This window comes from Chrysoperla carnea, chromosome 4 (assembly GCF_905475395.1).
Source record: "Chrysoperla carnea chromosome 4, inChrCarn1.1, whole genome shotgun sequence".
NCBI classification, from domain to species: Eukaryota; Metazoa; Arthropoda; class Insecta; order Neuroptera; family Chrysopidae; genus Chrysoperla; species Chrysoperla carnea.
The window spans coordinates 56,467,924-56,490,689 of record NC_058340.1 but is presented as its reverse complement, the minus strand read 5'-3'; the positions used below and the strand labels follow the sequence as shown (position 1 = coordinate 56,490,689).

The window sequence follows — 22,766 nt, the reverse complement described above, 5'->3', positions numbered from 1 at the left end:
AGTTGCCGAATTATTTCTGAGAATCATTTTGCACATCAGCCTGTCTCTTTTCCGTACACTCCTGTTAACTTTATAAATAAAGCATTTCTGATATTTTTCCGCCACTCAACTCTTCGGATATTTCAGTTATAAACTAAGTACGAATAATTAAGAATTGCAATTAATAAGCAAGCCCTTCTTTTCCACTTAACCATATCTAAGGACACTGTCTATTAAATTACCTTTTAAACGAAACAAATAAATCAAAATGGGTTCATTATTTTAGGCGCTAGGATGCCACTGGTAGACACACACACACACACACACACACACACACACACACACACACACACATAGCGGTCAAATTTATAACACCCCTTTTTTTGTTCGAGGGTTAAAAATGAGAACAATGATGCAATGGCATTAAATATTTATCTAATTAGCATACATGATTTAATTATAGCTTTATTTTTTAAAATTTTGATTAATATCTGAATCGCACGTAAATCAAGCGTTTAAAAATTGGCAGTACATAGTCGGTGTGGTACTGAAGTCGTGTGAATGCGACCCCTGTAGTACACACGACTAAAACTTCCCAGGAGGAAAAAGGTCTTGTTAGCCTTCATAGGTTATTCTTCGAACATATACTGCAGCTTATGCTGGAAAGATCATTATCTCCATAGATAAATGGTTTTATCCACTTTTCAGATTCTGTTTATTCAGTTTTTTCTAGGTTTTTTATTACCATTAAAAAAAGCTCAACTAATTTTGCTGAAAACTTTTTCAGGTCTTAAAAATTATTTTCAGAACTGGTTCGCGGGATAATCGAGGCGAAAGAATCCGAACGAACATACGCTTGATTCGGATATTGTGGCCTTGAAACCGCGGAAATATGTAAAAGTGGAGATTTTCAAAATCGGCCCTATTACATGAACTTCATCTGGGAAGTTAAAAATTGAACAATTTTTTGTATTAATTAAAAAATAATTTTGCAATTTTGTTACTAAAAATATTATTTTTGTGATAATATTTTGCAAGGATATTTTTATAATGGTTCAGTAGTCATAGAATAGATTTAAAATCTACGGATTAGTAATTAGAAATTTTTCACAGGAAAATAAAAAAAAATTTACCAAACACAATCGTATTAAAGTAATATTTAATTTACACAAATGAATTAAATAAATTCTTTTTTATTGAAAACAGTTAATAACAAAAAAATAAATCAATACACACATATTTAAATTAAACTTTTAAGTGAAAGTAAGAATAAAATAATCAGTGAATGTTTCATAAAACTTTTATAAAGTAACTAACTAGAAGAATAAATGCAGTATTTTAAAATATGTATACAAGAACTCATAATAAATATAATTTATTTTATAAAAAATTTATCAAATATCAAAAGTTACTTTAATAAAATTTAATATCATTAAAAAATATTATCCCATCCAAGTATAATTTGTGTACATCAATTTTATTACAAATAACAACATACAAATTAATGCTTGCAAAATGTAATTATTTATGTGAAAACGATTTATCGACAAGTAATTCAACACAGCACAGCTAATCAGTTATATTAAAATATTGTGTTACGATCATGTAGCTCAATAAATCGGATCCAATTGTTCAGCTATTTCATTTTTTTAATATAGGAACTTAAAATCTATTGAAAAGACTTCCAACTTGTATCCTGAGTTGTACAAATGTTGATTAGACTCTGCTTTGCGATTTAATAGATCTTGCCATGGCGTTTTGTAGGCAAACGGATTAAAACCTTATTATACCATGTATATAAAATATACCATTATACTATGTGTATGAAATATACCAAAATATACTAAGTTTAGTCCCAAGTTTGTAACGCTTAAAAATATTTATACTATGAACAAAATTTTGGTATAGGTGTTCATAAAATCACCTAATTAGTCCATTTCCGGTTGTCTATCTGTCTGTCTGTCGTCTGTTCGTCTGTCATCACGATTACTCAAAAACGAAAAGAGATATCAAACTGAAATTTTTATAGCGTGCTTAAGACGTAAAAAGTGAGATCGAATTCTTAAATGAGCAGCATAGGTCAATTGGGTCTTAAAAAAACCAATCAATTGGGTCATACGTACCCATCTTGTAAACCGTTAGAGATAGAACAAAAGTTTAAATGTAAAAAGTGTTCCCTAATAATAGTTTTATCGAAAAATATATAGCAACGTTTGCTATAATGTCAATATGTTACTAAAATTTTTTTAACTTCGTGTGGTTTATAATATTTACAAAAGAGAATTCTAAGTATTCTTCTCACAAGCTGTATGTTAGGATATGTCTTTATAAATTGAAATCTGAACCTGAATTTGATCGCTGTACCGTTTTTAAGGAGAAAAATTGATATTTATGAAGAGCCCTTTTTTGAAGTTCCCAGTTAAATTCACCTAAAATCCTTTACTTCCACGGGCGTAACGTGTTTTGTATGAAAGACAGTGTCACCACACCAAGTTCTAACGTTCTAACGTTTTGAAAGAAAAACGATTTAAAAATTGCAACTTCAAGACCGTATAGCGCCAAAACGGAGCAACTTTTAATAGGATATGTTTAGCTAAATCGACTTATATTGACCTAAGCTTTTTTGAGGTAGAGCGTTGTAAAGACTTTGTAGGGACACCCTGGATAACACGTAAAGGATAGAGATCTATACTATTTAAGAGACAATTTTGAACATTCTTATTTTGCGTTTTGGATACAAAAATTAATTTAACAAAACTAATAAAAAGTGAAGCAAACAAAACTTGATTTATGTAAATAAATAAATTAGGGATACTTTGAGCCTAAATGTGGCAAAATGGAAACGTGCTGGACTCATAACCCAAAGGTCCTCAGATCGAAACTACGCACTGCTAACAGTTTTTTTTTTTAACAAAATTATGAAGGTGAAGAGCGTTTATGACTGGAACCAATTACTAGGGGCATTTAAACTCATACACTCTTTTTTAACATTGCCAGTAATAGGAGCCTTCTCTATTTTATACTCTTTGGTCTAATCTATATAAGTGTATTCCTTAGACCTTAGACCATTAAGTACATAGAATGAGCATCGTCTATCTTTCCGTACAATGAGAGGTATGCCAATATATGAGGTAATTGCTTGGGTCAGTTAGGGACATACATTGAATGTCAAATTTTCATATCACAAAATGTTTTACATAAAACATCGTGATTTCACTGAACTTTTTCTTTTTTTGACTTAAGAAAATACTTTTTTTTTCGTATCTACAATGACAAGTATGACACTAATACTTTTTTTTTTACAACTTCTATATTTTACTACTATTTAGAGAATTATATTTCTCCTCTTTCTAAGTTATCGCGTTCCCTCTGACTCCAATAGAACCACCCTTAAATATACATTAATTCTAACTTCTAAAATTTTGCTTCCATATTAGGCTAAAAATAAAATAGACCAAATATTGGAACATTATATTTTGAAAGTGAGTGTAAAATAAAGAGTTAAATAAAAATAAATAAACTCGATCTGTGAGTGAGTGAATGGGTCATCTTCTTCATCATCAATAAAATTGATTGTTTGTAATCAATATTATAATATATTTATTAAATTCTGTTGCAATCAAATAAACAAACAATATTGTTATTGTTGTTGTTTGTGTTGTTTTGTGATTGTATATTATAATAATACATTTTGTACTACCTATTTTATCTGCACATTTTAATAAGAACATGCTTCAACTCTCATCAATAATAAGGCCATCAACAGGTATATATATTTTTTTAATTTTTTTTTTTTTTTTTTTTTATAATTTTATTTTGATTATTGTTTATAATAAATAATGTTTTTTTTTATAAGTTGTTTAGTCACGATTTCTTATTGTATTTATAATAAGCCAGCTTTAACCCGCGGCTTCTCTCGCGTATTAATAATTATATATCATCCTTACCTATTGTTAAATAGATTTTATTTATTAGTTGTACAACACCAGCAATAAAGACTTTGAGCTTTAAAATTTCACAAACTTAATGAAAATTGCGTTCTAGTTAGTTGATAGAATTTACAACGAAAGGAAAGGAAAAATAAGCATCAGAAAATCAATTTTTCACACATTCTTAATTAAACAAAAAAGTCTGTTTTAATGATAAAAAAGTTTCACCAAAACATTTACATACAAAGGTTAGGTTAGGTTGTATTGGCTGCCCAGTGAAGGATACACTTAGGCTATAGAGCCCATTGTGATACCATATACGTGTTTTCCCACCTTTTCGCTGATAATTTCATTTATCAGCTCCTCAATTTCAGAGGCTGAGTGCACCTCCTTCATGCATTTACCATGCACTACACCAGCCCATCACAACTATTAATTAAATTAATTTTGTTGCGACGGCGGGAATCAAACCCGCTACCCTAAGCATACCGCGGACGGAATTGGTTACGCCTTAACCAACTGAGCTAATAGGGCGACTTTACATACAAAAGTTTCATTTCAATTTTTATTCCACTTTCTAACGTCAAAATTTACAGAGATATGAGCTACTTTTAACGACAAATTGGTACTTTTTTCTTATTATTATATAAGCTCTTATATATACTAAATATTCATAGTCTTAAACCTTAAGAGTTTTTCACGGTTAACTCAAAAATCATATATTCAATCGAAAAAATATTATAATTCACGGAGCTATGACGGAAAAAACTTCCTTTCTAGCTTCTTGGGAGACAAAATACTTCATTTAATGAGCCATAATTCGGAAATTATTGTATTTATTGAAACGGAAAACAATCTCTTTGTTTTTTTATTAACTTTATAGTGAAATCATTATAATTGTTTCGATTGAATGTACAGTTTTTGAGATATTCGCAGAAAAAACTGTTAAAATTTGGGGTTTCGAACATAACATTTTATAATATATATAATGATATTAAAAAAAGTATTTGCCGTAAAAAGTAGCATATCTTAGCCAATTTTGATGCTGAAAAGTCGAATAAAATACCCTTCTTAACTCAAAAATTCTAATTTAAATAGCATTTTTCCAGACAATTTTATCTTTCAAATTCCAATTATAACTATAATCACAAATATTTTGTTTACAATCTTCAATTTTGCACAAGCGTTTTATCAGCAAAAAGCACAGTGTAGGGTCGTATTATACTGTAATCCTTTTTTCATAAAGTAAAATTTTAAATATGCTGCCACTTTATGTAGACAATTGTTCTGGGATCAAAAACTGTTCATTTTTATATTAATAACGATTGAATAGAACTTTTTTGGTAGTTTAACATGACCTTTTTTGTTAACTGCCAAAGTGTTTTGGCTCTTCTCCAATTGATATCATTTAAAATCAAACAAATTGATATCAAACAAAATATAAAATTTTACGTCAATTTTAAACAATTTTTAGCCATTATTTTTTATTTCGATAATTTAAACAATTCAAGAAATTGTATTTATTTTTTCTGAACTTTCATCTAACATAAACTGAATTAAAACTAAAAAATGTGGAAAATTACTCTGATACCTTTGGACTGGTAACAATATGTATCGAAGTACTTTGTACTTCACGACAAAGGGCCGCGGTTTTGATTTTCTATAATTCTTATTTAAATATATTATGAAGAAAATAATATAACTCTTATTTAAACATATTACTACATTATTTTGGCATTAAAGGAGGCTGTGATGACTAATTTGAAATTCTTTATATGTAAATGTTAAACTAAAATTATTGAAAAATAGCAATTAATTAAACTTGTTGCATTAAAAATTGTGAAAATAAGAGACCAAATTGCACAAATATTAATTTTTTAATATAAATTATCATAATTATTTATTTAAATTTGTTAGATAATATTATTAGATTTTCAATGTTAGCTATAAATGCAATCCACACAATTATATATGCACCCATAAAATTATATTAATAAAGTGATATATCGTTACCATGGAAACGCCTTCAATAAAACTCATGCACGGTGGGAATACATATTTTCACAAAAAATACATTTTTTTGCAAAACATTCCCGAAAAACTCTTGAAATACTTGAATAAGATCAAGAATTGACAAAAATATCGATATGAAATAATTTTCTAATTTTCAAAAAAAACAGGTTAAGACAATCGTACGAGTTGATTGATAGAATTTTGTAACCAAGTTTGCAAATTTAGTCTACGGACCCTTATGAAATAAATTCGACCTAATAACTTATTACAAACATATAAATTACATAATTTTTTTGCGATGTTTAATTTAAAAACAGCAATGATATTTTATTTATTTATTTTTTGTGTGTATGTAATCTTAATTAACATCTGATTTTTCTATTTTCAAAATATTTACTTTTAAATATAAAAAGTAAACAATCATGACTTGAAAAAATAAATTTTAAATTATTATATTTCTTGAACTTTCTTTTAAAATAATTAAAACAACTTTTTATAACACATTGGACTAAGTTACTTAGAAAATTGAATTGAATTTGAAAATTTAATAAAGAGTTCTAACAAATTAGGTTAATTTTAATATCGATTTTCTCGAAAATGCGAAAGATTGGGAAAAATCAAAACATAAAAATCGGTTTATAATTTTATGCCTAACAACTTTTATAAGCTTTTATTTAGTTTCACCTGTCCCGCTTTTCTGGCTGTAATCAAATTTTATAAGTAAATTTGATCCACTTCCCGATTTCCGATTGAGCTGAAATTTTGCATGCACATTTAGTTTGTATGACAATGCATGGTAAGGTTGTGGCGTTCTGATTTTCCCATCACTTCCACCATACTTGATATATAAACATTTTATACTTGTACTAAAAAGTAGAAAATAATTTTATCTATGAGTCGCTCATACCCGACTATTTGTAAAAGCCTGAGGCGCTATTGGAAAATAATTAGGCATATGGAGTAGATGAGGCGTTCCGATTCATTTTTGATATTTTAAATTGAGCGCCTCAAGCTTTTACTATGAGTGACTCATAGATACAATTATTCTACTTTTAGTACAATAAAAGCTTGTAATAAAAAGTAAATGCAAATTTTGATTCTACAGTTATTAAATACATAAATTAAAAAACTAAACAATAAGAAATACAGTTAATAAGCTAAAAATTGGCAAAGGTGGCATGCTGCACCCAAAATCATATGAAATTTGATCTAAGTTGATGGGACTTAAAGTCAATATATATTTTCAAGCGTTTTTGCCAATTTGAACCGGTCTATTTACATTGGTTTTGGTAAATTTAAAAGATTTAAAAATTAGTCGTATAAAACAGGATATTTTTGATATAATCGTTTTGTTTTTATTACTCTTAATTTGAATAATTTTTCGATAAAAATTTAAATTGATGCACGATTATAGTCATTTAGGTAATAATACGGTGTTTGTCAAGATGAAATAGTTTGTTTGTCGAGGGTGTATTCTCACATTAGTGAAATATTTATTCAAGGACAATTTATTGGTAAATTATTTTGTTAATTTTCCGTGTTATAGTTCATTTTGTATTTATGTTTTTTCCCAAGAAAAAATTTCAGAGAATTCGTCGAATGTCTATAACATAATTTTGATTCACGAAAAATTTGTTGTTGAATTATTAATCGTAAAAAGTATGGTCGAGTTCGTAAATGGAGCAACATAGGTCAATTGGATCTTTTGTCCGTAGGACCCATCTTGTAAACCGTTAGAGATAAAACAAAAGATTAATGTAAAAAATGTTCCTTATAAACTAAACAGCTTTTGTCTGAAACATTTTTTCGTAAACATCACTGTTTACCCATGAGAGCGCATATTATGCGCAAATTGTAGTATTATATGGGTATATCAGTTATATGTGTGTGCCATGTTTGTATGTGTAATGTGACAGAGTAATCAACACTGACTATACATGGTATTTCAACAACTAACTCAGTCAATTTTTATGTTTCACTTGTTTTTTATATTTTTAACCAACAATTTAGAATGGAATTTTGAAAACATTTTTTTTTACTTTTAGTAAAATTTCTTTTGAATTTAAGTGATTGAAAGTAAATAATTTCAATTCCAGATAAAAAAATTTGTTTCAAAGCATGTTGATTCTAAAACCATATAAAAAAACTATTAAAACTTCCAACCATTCCAAAAACTTAAAAAATAACACCTTTAGTTGAGAAAATGTAGATAGTGTAGATTTTCGTGGAAAAACTGTGACTAAATGAAAATTTCAATGTATGAAAAGTCACACACAATTATAGTATTACAGATAATAAACTTGACTCTAGATAGGATATCCTGTTATTAATAAGTAGCATTTTTAATGCTATTTAATTATTTATGTTAAATTTATAACAATCATAATATCTATAAACATGTAGTTGGGAGGTTAGTCAACAAAAATTTACTGGTGCTTGAAAATAACCATTCTTGCGCTTTTCCAGTCCTTAAAATGCATATACATAATTTTTCTCATACAACAAATTAAACTATTTTTAACACGCTTTTATTAGCTTGATATGTATTATGTAACGAAACCATTGAACGTTATTTTCACCATTCAGGATTTTTCTATATCTGAAAACAAGCTGAACTAAAAAGTAAAAAATAAATAATAGTTTCAATAAACTAAAAAAACATGAGTAGAAAATAATTTCTATAAGTTCAAAAAAAAAATTGAGTGGTTAAGAAAAAAATCATTTTATCGTAAAAAATCGTGCCGTGATTTTTAAGATATTTTATAATAAATTTACTTTTACCAATATCTGTCATTAAATATTTACAGTAACTGAAACCTAGCACCCCACGCTATTTCACGATAAAATGGTTTTTTTCTTAATCTTTTTTTTTTTTTTTTTTTGAACTTGTAGAAATTATTTTCTACTTTTTAGTTCCTCTAATTACAAAAGCATGTTTTTTAACTATTATTTATTTCTTTATTTATCAATATTTATTTACTTTTCTATTTATAGTTTATAACAAAATTTGTTTATCTAGGTTTGACACCTAGAAAATTTCTACAATAAAATACGCGATAAAATTTTAGTCAAGCTATAAACATTTATCACAGATCAGTTAAGAAAATCGTTATCCATTTCGTTGACCATCAAATGACTTTAACAAATGGGGTAGTTATTTCATACGTCGTCGAATTAATTTGGACAAACGAGTTAGGGAAAACGGTTTAGTGGAGCCATGAGCGAACCAAGATGAGGGCAAAGAAGGGCAGCTGCCCCTCCTAGATTTATCACAAACGTAGTTGGCTAAATATGTGATTAATACTGTTGAATTTATGAAATTTTTTAAACTAAAAATTTCTTATTTTACTCCTATAAGCCAAATTTTGTGTTTTTCTTTCCCTTGGGCCAAAAGCTGGGTACACGCCCATGATTTGAACATAACTTAGATATTCAACAAAATTGGAAATCGTAATTGTATTTATTCTTGTAAGTATGTTTTGTTGAGAATTGTCTTTTATTACCTTTGTGCAAAATTTCATCCATACAAAATGATTTTGGCAAGGTTAAATTCACTAACCTCCTCATGAATATAATTGTTTTGTATATTATATGATAAATTCAGTCATATCACTCAGTTAGTTATTCGTCTTATAAATACAAATTATTAATTAAATTAGTCCATAATCTAATTGCTAATTAGATCGAATACAATTTATTCTAGAAATCATAATCAATGTTAATATTATTATTATTATAATTTTTATTTATAAATTTATTATTTTTTTATTCAATATATACAATAAAATTATTAATTACTTAATTTAGAAGAATATTGCTATTATTATATATTTATTTAATAAAAAAAAAACTATTACATAACATTGAGCATTTTAGTACATTTAAATTAAGTCATCTTAACATATAAAATAAGTGTCTTAAAATAGATCAAATAAAGTATAAAATTTCTTTAATAGAAGATATTTTTAAATGAAGGGTCCACATATGAACAAAAATAAATTTTTATAGCATGTATATGAAATATATCAAGGTATACTAACTTTAGTCCCAAGTTTGTAACGCTTAAAAATATTGATGCTGTGGACAAAATTTTGGTATACCTGTTCATAAAATCGCCTAATTTGTCCATTTCCGGTTGTCTGTCCGTCTGTCATTACGATAACTCAAAAACGAAAAGAGATATCAAGCTGAAATTTTTATAGCGTACTTAGGACGTAAATAGTGAGGTCGAGTTCGTAAATGAGCAACATAGGTCAATTGGGTCTTAGGACATACTCTAACTTTTGAAATTTTAGAGTCTTATATCTCACAGACTAAGTTTTTCCCTAAAAATTTCTAGACAAATTTTTTATTATTTTTTATAATTTTTGCCCGGAAAAAACGTTTAGAAAATATATTTCGAAAGCCCGCAAAAATTCGATAAATTTTCTATTGAAGTCTATATATAGATCCAATATGACGCCTGATTTAACTTGGCTCTAAAACGATATGTTTACCGAAATCATTAATCAATTTCATTAGAATTTAAATTGAAAGAAAACAATTAAACAAAGGAACAGAACGAAGCTAAAAAAGTTTTTACCATTTTGCAACGGAACTTTTCAAATGCATGAATCTTTTTTTTTATTATAATGCGAAATTTTAATTTTGATTATTTTGTTTAATAATGTGGAAAAAAAAACTGTGAGCGTGTAAGTCTAGAGTGGTTTTTATGAATGCCAGAACATAAAATTAGGGTACAGCATGTAATACATCTAAAAAATTCAATTGAAATTTTTTATCGAATCCAAAAAGGTGTTTTTATTCTCATTAATAAAACGCTTTTCATCTGATATAATATACCTGCATATTTAGTAAAATTTAAAAGTTTCAATTTGTTAATATTACAAACATTAGAATTCTGTGAAAAGCTAATGAAAAATACTGTATGCTCATAACACAAAACAAAACGATTCGTTTGTTTTAAATTTTAATATTTTTTCCCATTAACTCAACTCGAACATTTTACGAATAAAATGATGAAAGTTAATTTTCAAAGAATAAAAAAATAATTATTTAAAAAAAAAAAATTCAAAAAATTTATTTTATTCCATGTTGAATGAAAATTTTTGCTTGGCATAAATCCTGAACTTATAATACATTATTGTAATACATGTTATGTACATATTAAAATGATTTTTTTTTTCAAAAATTTTTCTAAAGTAGGTAATTGGGTGTGAAGGTTGTAATCTGTAGTAAGTGAATGGTGATTTGAATGAAAATAAAAAGAGGTGGAATTTAACTGAGCACACACGGTGTTTCGTGTTTATTACTATCTACCTTTAATAATAATTCTACTTTTTATGGTCCCGTATTAAAAATAGGCTATATTTGTGCAAAGTTTGCATGTTTCTTTATGGATTGGCTTATTATCGAAGGTACAGGATGATCAAATAGAAGTTATACATTTTTTAAATTTTCATTTAAAAATGATTTCATATAAATTGAACGCCTTTCCGAGATAACAACAAGGATATTTTCATTTTCAAATATGTGATATAACTAAACCGACCGATCTAAAATATTTAAATAAAAAATACTTCTTAAGGACAAGCTTTTATTGTACTAAAAAGTAGAAAATAATTTTTTTAAGAGTTACTCATACATTACTATTTGTAAAAGCTTGAGGCGCTCAATATAAAGCTAAGTTGCAAGATTCCACCCGAACAAACATAGTTGCATTGAGGTGCAATCTTAAAAAATTATTTTCTACTTTTTATTACAATGAAAGCTTGTCCTTAAAAAGTATTTTGTATTTAAATTTTAATTTAAGACTAAAAAAGGCGTGTGTATAAAATATGGTGGGAGCGATGGGAAAATGGAACACGCTACCTTACCATGCATTGTCTTCCAAACTAAACGAGTATATAATATTTCAGCTCAAACGGTTAAGGATAAAATTAAATTCACTTGTTTCAAAATTGAATTGCAAGATTCCATCCGAACAAACGTACATACATACTAAAAAATTTTTAAAAATCACACCAAACCGTTAATTTTTGTGGATGTAAACGTGATTTATGAAAATGAGGGTTTACAGGAGAGAGACATTTGGTTTTTTGTTTAATTTCAAAAGCAGCAATGTCTGTGTTCAAGCAGATTCAGAAAAAATTGATGAAGCTTATTTTTGTGACTTCGTGAATAGTCACTTTGGAGTTATGAATCCTGTTCATTAATCATGTTTACATTCACAAAAACTAACAGTTTCATGTAATTTGAGGTATGTAAGTGTCAATAGATCATATTTTTTTTGAAAAAATAACCTTTTTGCTACCACGAAGAGGCGTTTATTTACATGAAATTATTTTTAAATAAAAATGTAATGAGTTGATCTCTAAAATAAATAAAAAATCAAATTGATATCTCATACCGTTTTGTTTTTATTTCAAGTTGAAAACGTATAATTTCAATTTGGTCTCCCTATACAATTCGAAACAAAACTATATGCTATTATAATTAATTAGTAGACAAATATTTTAATTGGTATGGTATAAAAATAATTTGGAATTTTTTTACTAATCAAATATTAAATAAATTTTTCATTGTAGAAGATTTTCCATTAAAAATGACCGAACTTTACACTTTAAATAATTTTTTTTTTTAATTTGAAACTAGCAATAACCCGTCCGCTTCGCTGGCTTTCTTTATCAATTGTAACATATGTGTTATTTTAGTGATCTATATTATTTTAAAGTTTCATTAATATCCATTCAGTAGTTTTCGAAACAATCCAGCGAATTAGATTTCCTTAAAATATAATATAATTTAAAACAAAATCACTAAGGAGTATTGAAATCAATTTCGATGCAAATCACCACCAAAAATCTTCCATCAATTCTGTTATGTTTATGCAAAATTTGAAGTAGAATGGACCAAGAAATCACGTTTAGGCTGTTCGTTGATCCGTCAGTCAGTCAGTCATTCAGGACAAAGCATTTTATATATAGAGATAGAATTTCTGATTATTATGTGTGTATAATACCAGCCAGCAACCGCAGCTTCGCGGGCAATATTATTGGGAAAATCATCGCGCAACCATTACATGCAGTGTTTACAACGCATGCAAATTATTGAACTTTTCTCATCAAAATGAAAGCTTAGCTCATAATTTTGTTAAAGACCAAAATAGTTTCTACATCATCTCGTATGTTTGTCCTTGTCTGTTGCAAGATTCCTTGTCTCACATATAATTGTTAATATTTATATTTCAATTAGTGAGTCAAGGAATCTGCAGGTAACAGACAAAGACAAGCATAATCGATAACGTAGTAACTATTTTGGTATATTTACATCCTAACCAAAAAAGTACATGATATTAATTTTAATACCGAAAATTCGAAAATTTTCGGGTATCTCATACTCATCTGGTATCTGACAGTTGGAGTAACAATTTTTCACCTGACCGTCCCTATTTAAATAAATGTTTTTAAAAGTAAACACAGCTGTAAAGATCCCCATACTGAACCATATTCGTGTACATTCTTTTTGAATATGTTTTATCTAACATCAGTCACAATGCAAACTCTCATTAGGTAAAGTATTAAAAACTGTAGCTTTAAAAATACATACTGTCTGCCTTGTACGCGTACATCTGATATCAAATATATGTATAATGGCTTGTTTGTCGGTATAAAAATAATAATATGTAAATATAGGAGAAATAATTATAAATATACTCAGTCATGAAAAAGAACCTGTTTAAATAAAAACCTGTTATGTAAAAATTAACTTTGCTCTTAACATTTATAACAAGAGTCATTGATTTACAAAGATTCATACTAGACCAGAGACAATGGCTGGGGTGCGCGCTTGCAATAAATAGTTTTTTTTTATAATGATCCATTTTTTCTTTAACATACATGAGGTGCCAGTATTATGCCCACCAATTTCTAGGTTTTCCCAAACAAAAAGTTCATAGAAATAATAATTAACTTAAAATTTTGAGAAATTGTTCGACATGTTAAAAGGTCTCAATTAATTTTTTAAAAAGATTGCCTCAAAAATTAAGTTAATGGCGTTTCTTTTTCTGCAGCGCCTAAAAAACTTTAAATGAGAGTATCTTAATAATATGGTAATCGGAAAAAAATTGACCGAAAATTTTATAGTCCCGGAGTATTATTGTAATTACGAGTTGGTTGGGTTGAGCTTGTCGATTATAGAGGAGTCGGAAGTTCTTAGCCCTTGCGTTCAAAAATGGGACACTTTATTTTCCCGGTCGATTTTTTCCTAAATCCGAATAAGACATACAAAATTTAATAAATTAATTCAATTCAAATTATGCCTACCTACATAATAATACAAAATTATATAATGATACTAAAGTTATATGTATTAACTGCGTGGTTTTTTCCTAAAATGAGGTACATATATTTGGGTTCTTATTGTAATAATCTATGTCGATTCTATGGCATTTGAGATTCTAGTATATGATTTATAAGTCTATAGTTTTACGATTATTTATACATTCACAAAGTAGACGAATAGATTTAGTTTAAATATCAATCAATTTGTAATAATGATTTACCTATTTATAAAAATTTATAATAATGTCACATTAAAATATAATGTTTTTGTTTATTTACAGGAACTCCATCAACACCACTAATGCCTGGTGGTGGGAGTGTGATCAGTGGTGGAGGTACACCTGGAACTCCATCATCCAAAGCGAAAGAGAAAATAATACCACGGGGTGTCAAAGTTGTTGTAGCCTTGTATTCATTCAAGGCTATGATAGATGGCGATCTATCGTTAGATAAAGGTGCTGAATATGAAGTACTTGATGATTCACAGGATCATTGGTGGAAAGTCAAAGATGAACATGGATCCGTTGGTTATATCCCTAGTAATTATGTTAAAGAAAAGGAATTATTAGGATTACAACAATATGAGTAAGTAATCAAGTTATCGATTGTTCTCATTTGTTAACAATTTATTCACTTTTCAAATAAGAATCTTACTACTATCCAAAAGAAATAAGTGACAAATCGGTTTGAATACAAAATTTCACAAGCAAATCGCGGCTACACACTTAAATTGTAGGTTTTGATCTCTTGTATGAGAACCCTATGCACGTTTACTTATTCTCCCCACTCTTTTCCCCATGTTACTTTTCGTCATGCGAAGCCATATTCGCCGCTGTCCCTATTTGCGTGACGTATTTTATGAAGGTAATACACGTCTATGGCCTAATTAAGCATTTCTCTAGAAAAAATGACACATTGATACATAAAGGTTCGCCATCCCTGGCTTAGTATATCGATTTTGCATCCAAAATGTCTATTTATTTCTCTTAGGCTAGTACTTAATCAAAATTTACCTTAAATAATCTATTAAACACCATCCTTATTAGAGAAAACATTTGATCATGTCGAATAGTTTTGCCTATAATTGTTTAAAACAAAATTATAAAAAAACGTTAATTGCAAAATACCAATGTTTATAGATATCTTAGTATTTCATCACATTTTATCGTGATGAGAATTGATTTAAGGTAGTACCTACACGAAAGTGATATTCCAAGAATTTCTCAAAACTCAGAATATAAAATATTTAATTCATAATACACTTGCTGTTAAAATTAGAAGATGATTTACCATGCCATACATGAGATATTAGCAATTAAAAGTGACGCAATTTGTACGTGTACATGGGAGAAGTGTATAAAAATACACAAATTTACAAATATTATATTTATTTACCAATGAATGACGTCCACCATCTCTATGAAAAACTAATATAATGTAGAATACTATATTTAGAAAATATATAAATAAAAATAAAAATTATTTACCATATAGTTTCGATAAAAAACTTAAATAAATAACTCGTTTTAGCGATGATTTTTGAGGAAAAGATATGAAGACTAATGTTAAAGGCATATGTCATAGTGTGTGTGCTTATATGTATACTAGAATCAGTAGTGAGGAACTACAGTCTTTTGAAAATAATATATGGTATATGTATAATAGTCATAGCACAGTCAATGCACTGAATGATAGTATTAGTCCAAAACTTTTTGACTGGACGGTCGAGGAGGAACTACCTTAAAGTTAAAATCTGTTAACTTGATAAATGATTTAACAAATGATTTAATACAGGATGAACCAAAAGTCACTAATCCATTAGAAATTGAAATAATATTTTACAATTAATTCGTTTTGAATTTTTTACTTGGAGATTATTACTTCGAGTTTTTCCATTTTTCACAGCCAATTCAATTGTTTTTTTATTTAAATCGAACTCTGATCTACCCGCTTCGCTGGGCAAAATCAATTTTAAATACAAAGATTATTGTGTTATAACCTTCACTTCATATGTCGAAATCTTCACTTCACTTACTCTCCTTTTGTTCATAATTTCGTTTAATCTCGATAATTATCAGTGTTTTTCTACTATATTATGCATGTATTATACATAAAAACCTTCCTCTTGAATCACTATCTATTAGGAAAAACCGTATCAAAATCCATTGCGTAGTTTTAAAGATCTAAGCATACATAAGGATTTAGGGACAGACAGCGAGAAGCGACTTTGTTTTATGCTATGTATTGATGATAAAGTTTAATAATAATGAAAAACTAACTACGCAGAAATTTACCACTTAGCGTTATTTAGAAAATTAACGATCAACTATGCTAACGCAAATAGTTACACTTGACATTTTGGGGCTTAAAACAGCATCACATAAATAAATCCAATTCTAATTTTGATATTTTTACTCCCTCTAATATAACATAATCCTGAAACTAATAATATAATTTTTTGTTTAGATGGTACGTCGGTGATATGTCCCGTCAAAGGGCAGAATCTTTATTAAAACAAGAAGAGAAAGAAGGCTGCTTTGTTGTAAGAAATTCATCCACAAAAGGATTATACACATTATCCTTGTATACAAAAGTGTAAGTGAAAATTTAAAATTTATCTATTTAAGTTTATTATATAAGATCGATTCTCTCTGACAATATCGATTTTTGTTTTTAATTATTTACAAAATTAAAAATAATATGTATACGCCAGTTTATTTTAATCTACTTTATTATATCGATATCGTATAACATAAATTCTAAAAATGTATTCTTTTTTTATTTTCAGACCGCATCCGCACGTAAAACATTATCACATAAAACAAAATTCACGAAATGAATTTTTTTTATCAGAAAAACATTGTTGTGAAACGATACCAGATTTAGTGAATTATCATCGACATAATAGTGGTGGTTTGGCATCTCGCTTAAAAGCAAGCCCATGTGATCGTCCAGCACCAGCCACAGCTGGTTTATCACATGACAAATGGGAAATTGATCCAGCTGAATTAATGTTATTAGAAGAATTAGGTTCTGGACAGTTCGGTGTAGTCAGACGTGGTAAATGGCGTGGTTCTATTGATGTTGCTGTTAAAATGATGAAAGAAGGCACAATGTCTGAAGATGATTTTATTGAAGAAGCTAAAGTTATGACGTAAGTAATCAAAATTATAATTTTTTCTAAAATAAATCATTTAGAAATGGATCGTAATTTACCGAATCAAGGAATGGCTACAATAAACCTATCTTGATTACTGGAACTTTGCGCAAGACATGTGACAGGCCAAACTGTGTATCACCTCAGGTAGGCCGTTGAACTGTGCTCGCTTAAAACTTACTAGAGCTACTACCTTTATAACATGGGGATCTCTGATGATCGCACTTGTAGGGCCTGTATGGAGGACGACGAAACCTCCGTACATGTTATTTGTACATTTAGAATGTCTGGGAGAAATCCCGATGGAGAAGTCTTGGGCTTTCTGTGTGCTGTCTGGCCTCAACAAAATCTTAAAGCTTCATTTGCTTAAAATAGCAAAGCTTACCCGAAGACGCCTGGGTCTCGTCTTCGGGAGATAGGTTGTTCTCAAAGAGGGCACAGAAGAATTGTTGGTCTAGGTGCCAGATACCCATTTTCGGTACCCCTCTTGTTATGTTTTATTATTATTTAGAAATTTTTCTGATTTTATACAAATTTAATTTTTTAACCACTTTTCTATACGATTGTATACCATTCACAGTTTTAACGATTGAATAGTTTTGCCTTGTCTTTGGCTCAGTAGATCTATATAGCATTAACTCTGGCCTTGCCTGATACTAACTTTTTCCAATCCATTTGCTCCGATGACTCCTTTCATATTATATTGATTCCGAATACTCTACAAAGGTTGACTTCGATCTTCCAAGTCCAAGACATCTTTTTACCACTCATATTTTTTATTTTTTCATTTATTAATCCTAATGCTCCTTTTATTTTAATTTCCAAATTTTCGAAATACCTCTAGTCGACGATTTTTAGATAATATTTGAAACTTTTTGAGAATGATTTTCAAATTGAATAAAAAAATAAATAAAATATCTTTATTTTTAGGAAATTACAACATCAAAATTTAGTGCAATTATATGGTGTTTGTAGTAAACATAGGCCTATTTATATTGTGACTGAATATATGAAACATGGTTCTTTATTGAATTATTTACGGCGTTATGAAACTTCTTTGGCAACAAATACAGCGATGTTATTAGATATGTGTATACAGGTAATGCACTGTTTAAATTTCATTGGCTTCACTCTTAAACACTTCAAATAATTTCTTTTATTTTATGATTTTTATCAGATTTGTAAAGGAATGGCATATTTGGAACGACATAATTATATTCATAGAGATTTAGCAGCAAGAAATTGTTTAGTCGGTAGTGAAAATGTTGTAAAAGTTGCTGATTTTGGTTTAGCACGTTATGTATTAGACGATCAGTATACGTCATCAGGTGGTACTAAATTTCCAATTAAATGGGCACCTCCAGAAGTATTAATGTACACACGATTTTCATCAAAGAGTGATATTTGGGCTTATGGTAAGTAAAATTAGTTCTACATGTATTCATTAAGAAATATTTGCTCAGCTTTTGAATTCATCTTTGTGATACGGCCCACCAAAAAAGGGCAGTTCTTCAATTCGAGATCAAAGTAGTTCGTCACAGTCTCGAGCCTTGCGTATAGGCTAATTTTAAAGGCATTGCAGGTAACGTTAAAGTTACCTTTCGAAATTTTGATATTTCGCTTGTTCTCTTTCACAACTCCTAGTTAAAAACAATCTTTTGTCCAAAAAAGAATAAATCGGATGGATAAGAGTTTGTACTTTTCTCTTCAGAGAGTTGATTAAGAGGGAAGTCCCCAAAGAGGTTACTTAAACTATTTTTTTAATAAAATTTTTAATAATATTTTTTTTTACTATAGGTGTGCTAATGTGGGAAGTATTTACATGTGGAAAAATGCCATATGGTCGTTTAAAAAATACGGAAGTTGTTGAACGTGTTCAACGTGGCAACATATTAGAACGGCCACGTAATTGTGACAAAAATGTATATGAAATCATGTGTAAATGTTGGTGTACATCACCAGAAGAACGGCCCACATTTCGTGCTTTAAAAGATCAATTAGTAACTGTGTCACAACGACTGTTAGTTGATTGACTGGCCGCTACCTTAGCATGTCCAACTTGTATGTCAAATGAACGGTTCAATTGCTGTAGCAGCACAAATCGTTTTACAACAATTAACAACCGTGGTACTGGTGGTAATCAACATTCAACCAATAAACAACCATGGCTTGAATTATGTCATGCAATTGCACAAGCTACGGCAACATTACCACGTGTACGTCATGGAAAACATCATAGTCGTGATGCAACCAAACATCGGCATCAGTATAATAAATTATAACCGATGTAATCAATTTTTCTTTTCTATCTATCTTTTAATTTATTTTCTTTTTTATACTTCCGTGCAACGTTTGTCATTGTTTTTAGTGCGAGTCACATGATTAGAGCTTAAATTAAATTTGTTTTACGTCAAAGGTGCAATAAATGAAATTCCTAAAAATCACCTGGCAATATTCGAAGTAGTAGGCTGTCAAGTCGCAATATTAAGATACCAAAATCATTATATAAGATACCAAATTTACAATAAATAGTAAATTCGTTATTAGCTGGGAAAAAAAGTATTACGTTGATTTTTAATGTTAAATAACAAGACTAAAAATCAAATAAATTTATCCTCGGTAGTGTTCGGTACTTTACAACGTTGAATAAATTTCGATTTTAACATGATTCCATTAAAAAGGAAAAGTTAATTTAAAAACTTGTCTTAAAAAACAGTTTTTTTTTGTCTCCGGAATTAGCTCTCGTTAGATTTCCCATGAGACGCGAATATCGCTGTTAAAATGATTTCGATTATTAAAATTGACTTAAAAACAAAATTTAAGCAAACGTATTAGTATATTATTCCGATTAGTATATTTAACATCAAATAATAAACTAAAAATGATTTGAAGCTTGTACTAAAAATAATGGTAATGATTAATATTTCTTATTTACAAAAATTTATATGGTTAAAAAATATTATTAAGACAAAAGAAAACCGAACGATCTGAATAATTTTGCATAAATTTCTATAATGTAAGTATTATATTATTTCATTCCATTTTTCCCCTTTTTGGACTTTAAATGCATTTAATAATTAAAAGAAAATATTTCTTGACCCATTTATAGGGACCAAGTCCATTTTTATATAATTTTTTCCCCAAATATGGCGACCATTTTTATTCAAACTGTGTGCTCAGTGACTCTACAATAAATTTTACAATCAAAATTTAAAATTTATCAACGAAATAAGATTTATTTTACAAAACAAGATGTTAAATTCATCAAGGGGGTCAATAAGAATCAGTATAGGGTTTAGGAAGAATGTTGCAATATAATTTAAGTCTTCAGTTGGTGAGATGATCTCCAATGACAAATTTTTTTCAAATTCCAACCCTCTTTCAGGTCTACTGACATGAAATATTTATATATATTTAATCGAACGAAAATGGCAAGCTGAACTGATAAAGGGTTGAAAATATCATTTGAAATCTTATGTCATTTGAGATCCTCAAGCTCTTAATTAATTTTCAATGTTATGAATAAGACAAAACTACACTAATTTAAATAATTTATTCGTCATTTTTCAGTATTTACGATAGAATCTCAGAAACTAAGAATTCTCATTCAATAAAATTTAAACCATTATAAAATTTTACTCATTTTTTGAATATTGGTGATCTATTTAGATTTAGGATACGTAAATTGTATTCTGTAAATTACTGATTCTTAAAACATCTCTTTATTTCTAAAATATTTCTTACGTTTAAATTATTGATAAGAGTGTAAGAAATTTTATAATACCTAACTTTTTTTACGAACAAATTTGTTATTAAGTAAAATAATTTTAGCAATAAAAGTTCAATTTTTAGCTCAAAAATACAAATAGAGAAAAAGAAAACATAATTCACAAAAAAAAAATTATAGATACACCGACGATGAGAAAAACTCAAGTTAATTAATAAGTAATAATCTTTTTTTATTAATTACTTCAATGAATTAGCTAAGTAAAAAAAGTATACTTAAAGACAATTTTTGATAAAATTACATTTTTTCTAGACTGTATGTGAATGGTACTTTTTTTTTAAAACAATATTTATTAATAGATTTTATATTATTTATTAATATCATTTTCTGCATTATCGGTTTTATCGTCGAATCTCTCGTCACTTCAAATTTGGAATTAACATTCAGAAAATAAGTTAACCGGTGAGTTCATCTTAATTTCCATATTTGAATTAATACATAATTGTAAATGATCGTATTACAATTATTATCGTGTTTTTTTTTTTTTCAATTCATAGTTAAATTTACAATTGTTTGGGCTTTTAACTTTTAGAATAATTTTTGAAAATATTACAAAATATTTATCATCCTTAAGATCAATTTGAAGGTCGATATGTAGCTCGAAAACAGATGGATAATACCTCAAATTGTTGAGACTCTTCCAAACAACAATATTACCTTGATAGCCCGATAATTTTCATTCACGATTAATTCGCAAAATAAATATTTGTAAATTTTTGAAAACTTAAAGATCTAATCACCATTTATGTTTACATTAAAGGATATAAGATTGACACGGAGTTAAAAAATGGGACCTAGAGAATTTTAGGTTTCAACCTTTCACCCGTAGCCACCACAACTTTAAAATTTCAAATGGCACCCCGTACCTTGTTATACATTCAAGTTGGGGTGGCTAGGGGTGAATGGATGAAACCTAAAATTCTCTAGGTACTATTTTTTAACCCCCCATTCGATATCTAAATCGACGTGTTTTCACTCAAAACAATAATCACATCAGTTTAAGAGTCATAACTATGAATTGAAAAAAAGATTAAAACTTTTATCATAAATATTTTTTACTTAATTCTTTGAACTTAAATACTTGTAATAACTTCTTTTATTAAGCAAACGCGCCAGTCACAAAATATATTTGTGTCTATAAATAAAATAAATATATACTTTTATAAATCAAACTAAAACTAGTCTTGATTTTTACAGATTTATATCAAAATTCTACTAAATAAATAAATATTTCGTTTTTTTTTTATTAGAAAAACAAATCATAACGGTACTTAAACAGCAAACGATGTCTTTAGTTTAGCGAGTATATTCGAAAATAATTAAGGATTTTCTGACACACTTTCATTTTTCGACACACAAAAATAGACCTTTTTCATGAAAAACAGAAATGGTTTTTGATAATTTTTTATGAAAATATAGGTCGACTAGAGCCTGTAACTCAAAAATTACGCATTTTTAACAATAAAAACACTATGAAAAAAATTGTTAAAAAGTCACAATATTTAAAATATTTTAAAACGATTTTTTTTTACTTTACCGCAGACGTGATCTGTGATGTC

At 28.2% G+C, this 22,766-nt stretch overlaps 1 protein-coding gene across 2 annotated transcripts in view; it reads left to right on the top strand.

Moving 5' to 3' along the window:
* LOC123298049 (tyrosine-protein kinase Btk29A-like) overlaps nucleotides 1–19,475 on the top strand; it is a 75,161-nt gene extending 55,686 nt beyond the window's left edge. Inside the window, exons 1-7 of one of the 2 annotated variants that reach the window (XM_044879938.1) lie at nucleotides 3,632–3,745; nucleotides 14,545–14,848; nucleotides 16,730–16,858; nucleotides 17,052–17,417; nucleotides 18,351–18,519; nucleotides 18,598–18,835; nucleotides 19,218–19,475. In XM_044879938.1, the coding sequence (XP_044735873.1) occupies nucleotides 3,709–3,745; nucleotides 14,545–14,848; nucleotides 16,730–16,858; nucleotides 17,052–17,417; nucleotides 18,351–18,519; nucleotides 18,598–18,835; nucleotides 19,218–19,453 (1,479 nt within the window). In that variant the 5' untranslated portion in view covers nucleotides 3,632–3,708 and the 3' untranslated portion in view covers nucleotides 19,454–19,475. Of the gene's footprint in view, nucleotides 1–3,631; nucleotides 3,746–14,544; nucleotides 14,849–16,729; nucleotides 16,859–17,051; nucleotides 17,418–18,350; nucleotides 18,520–18,597; nucleotides 18,836–19,217 lie in introns of those variants that run through there. The other variant, XM_044879937.1, reaches the window with a different exon arrangement.
* The last annotated feature ends 3,291 nt before the right edge of the window (nucleotides 19,476–22,766 follow it).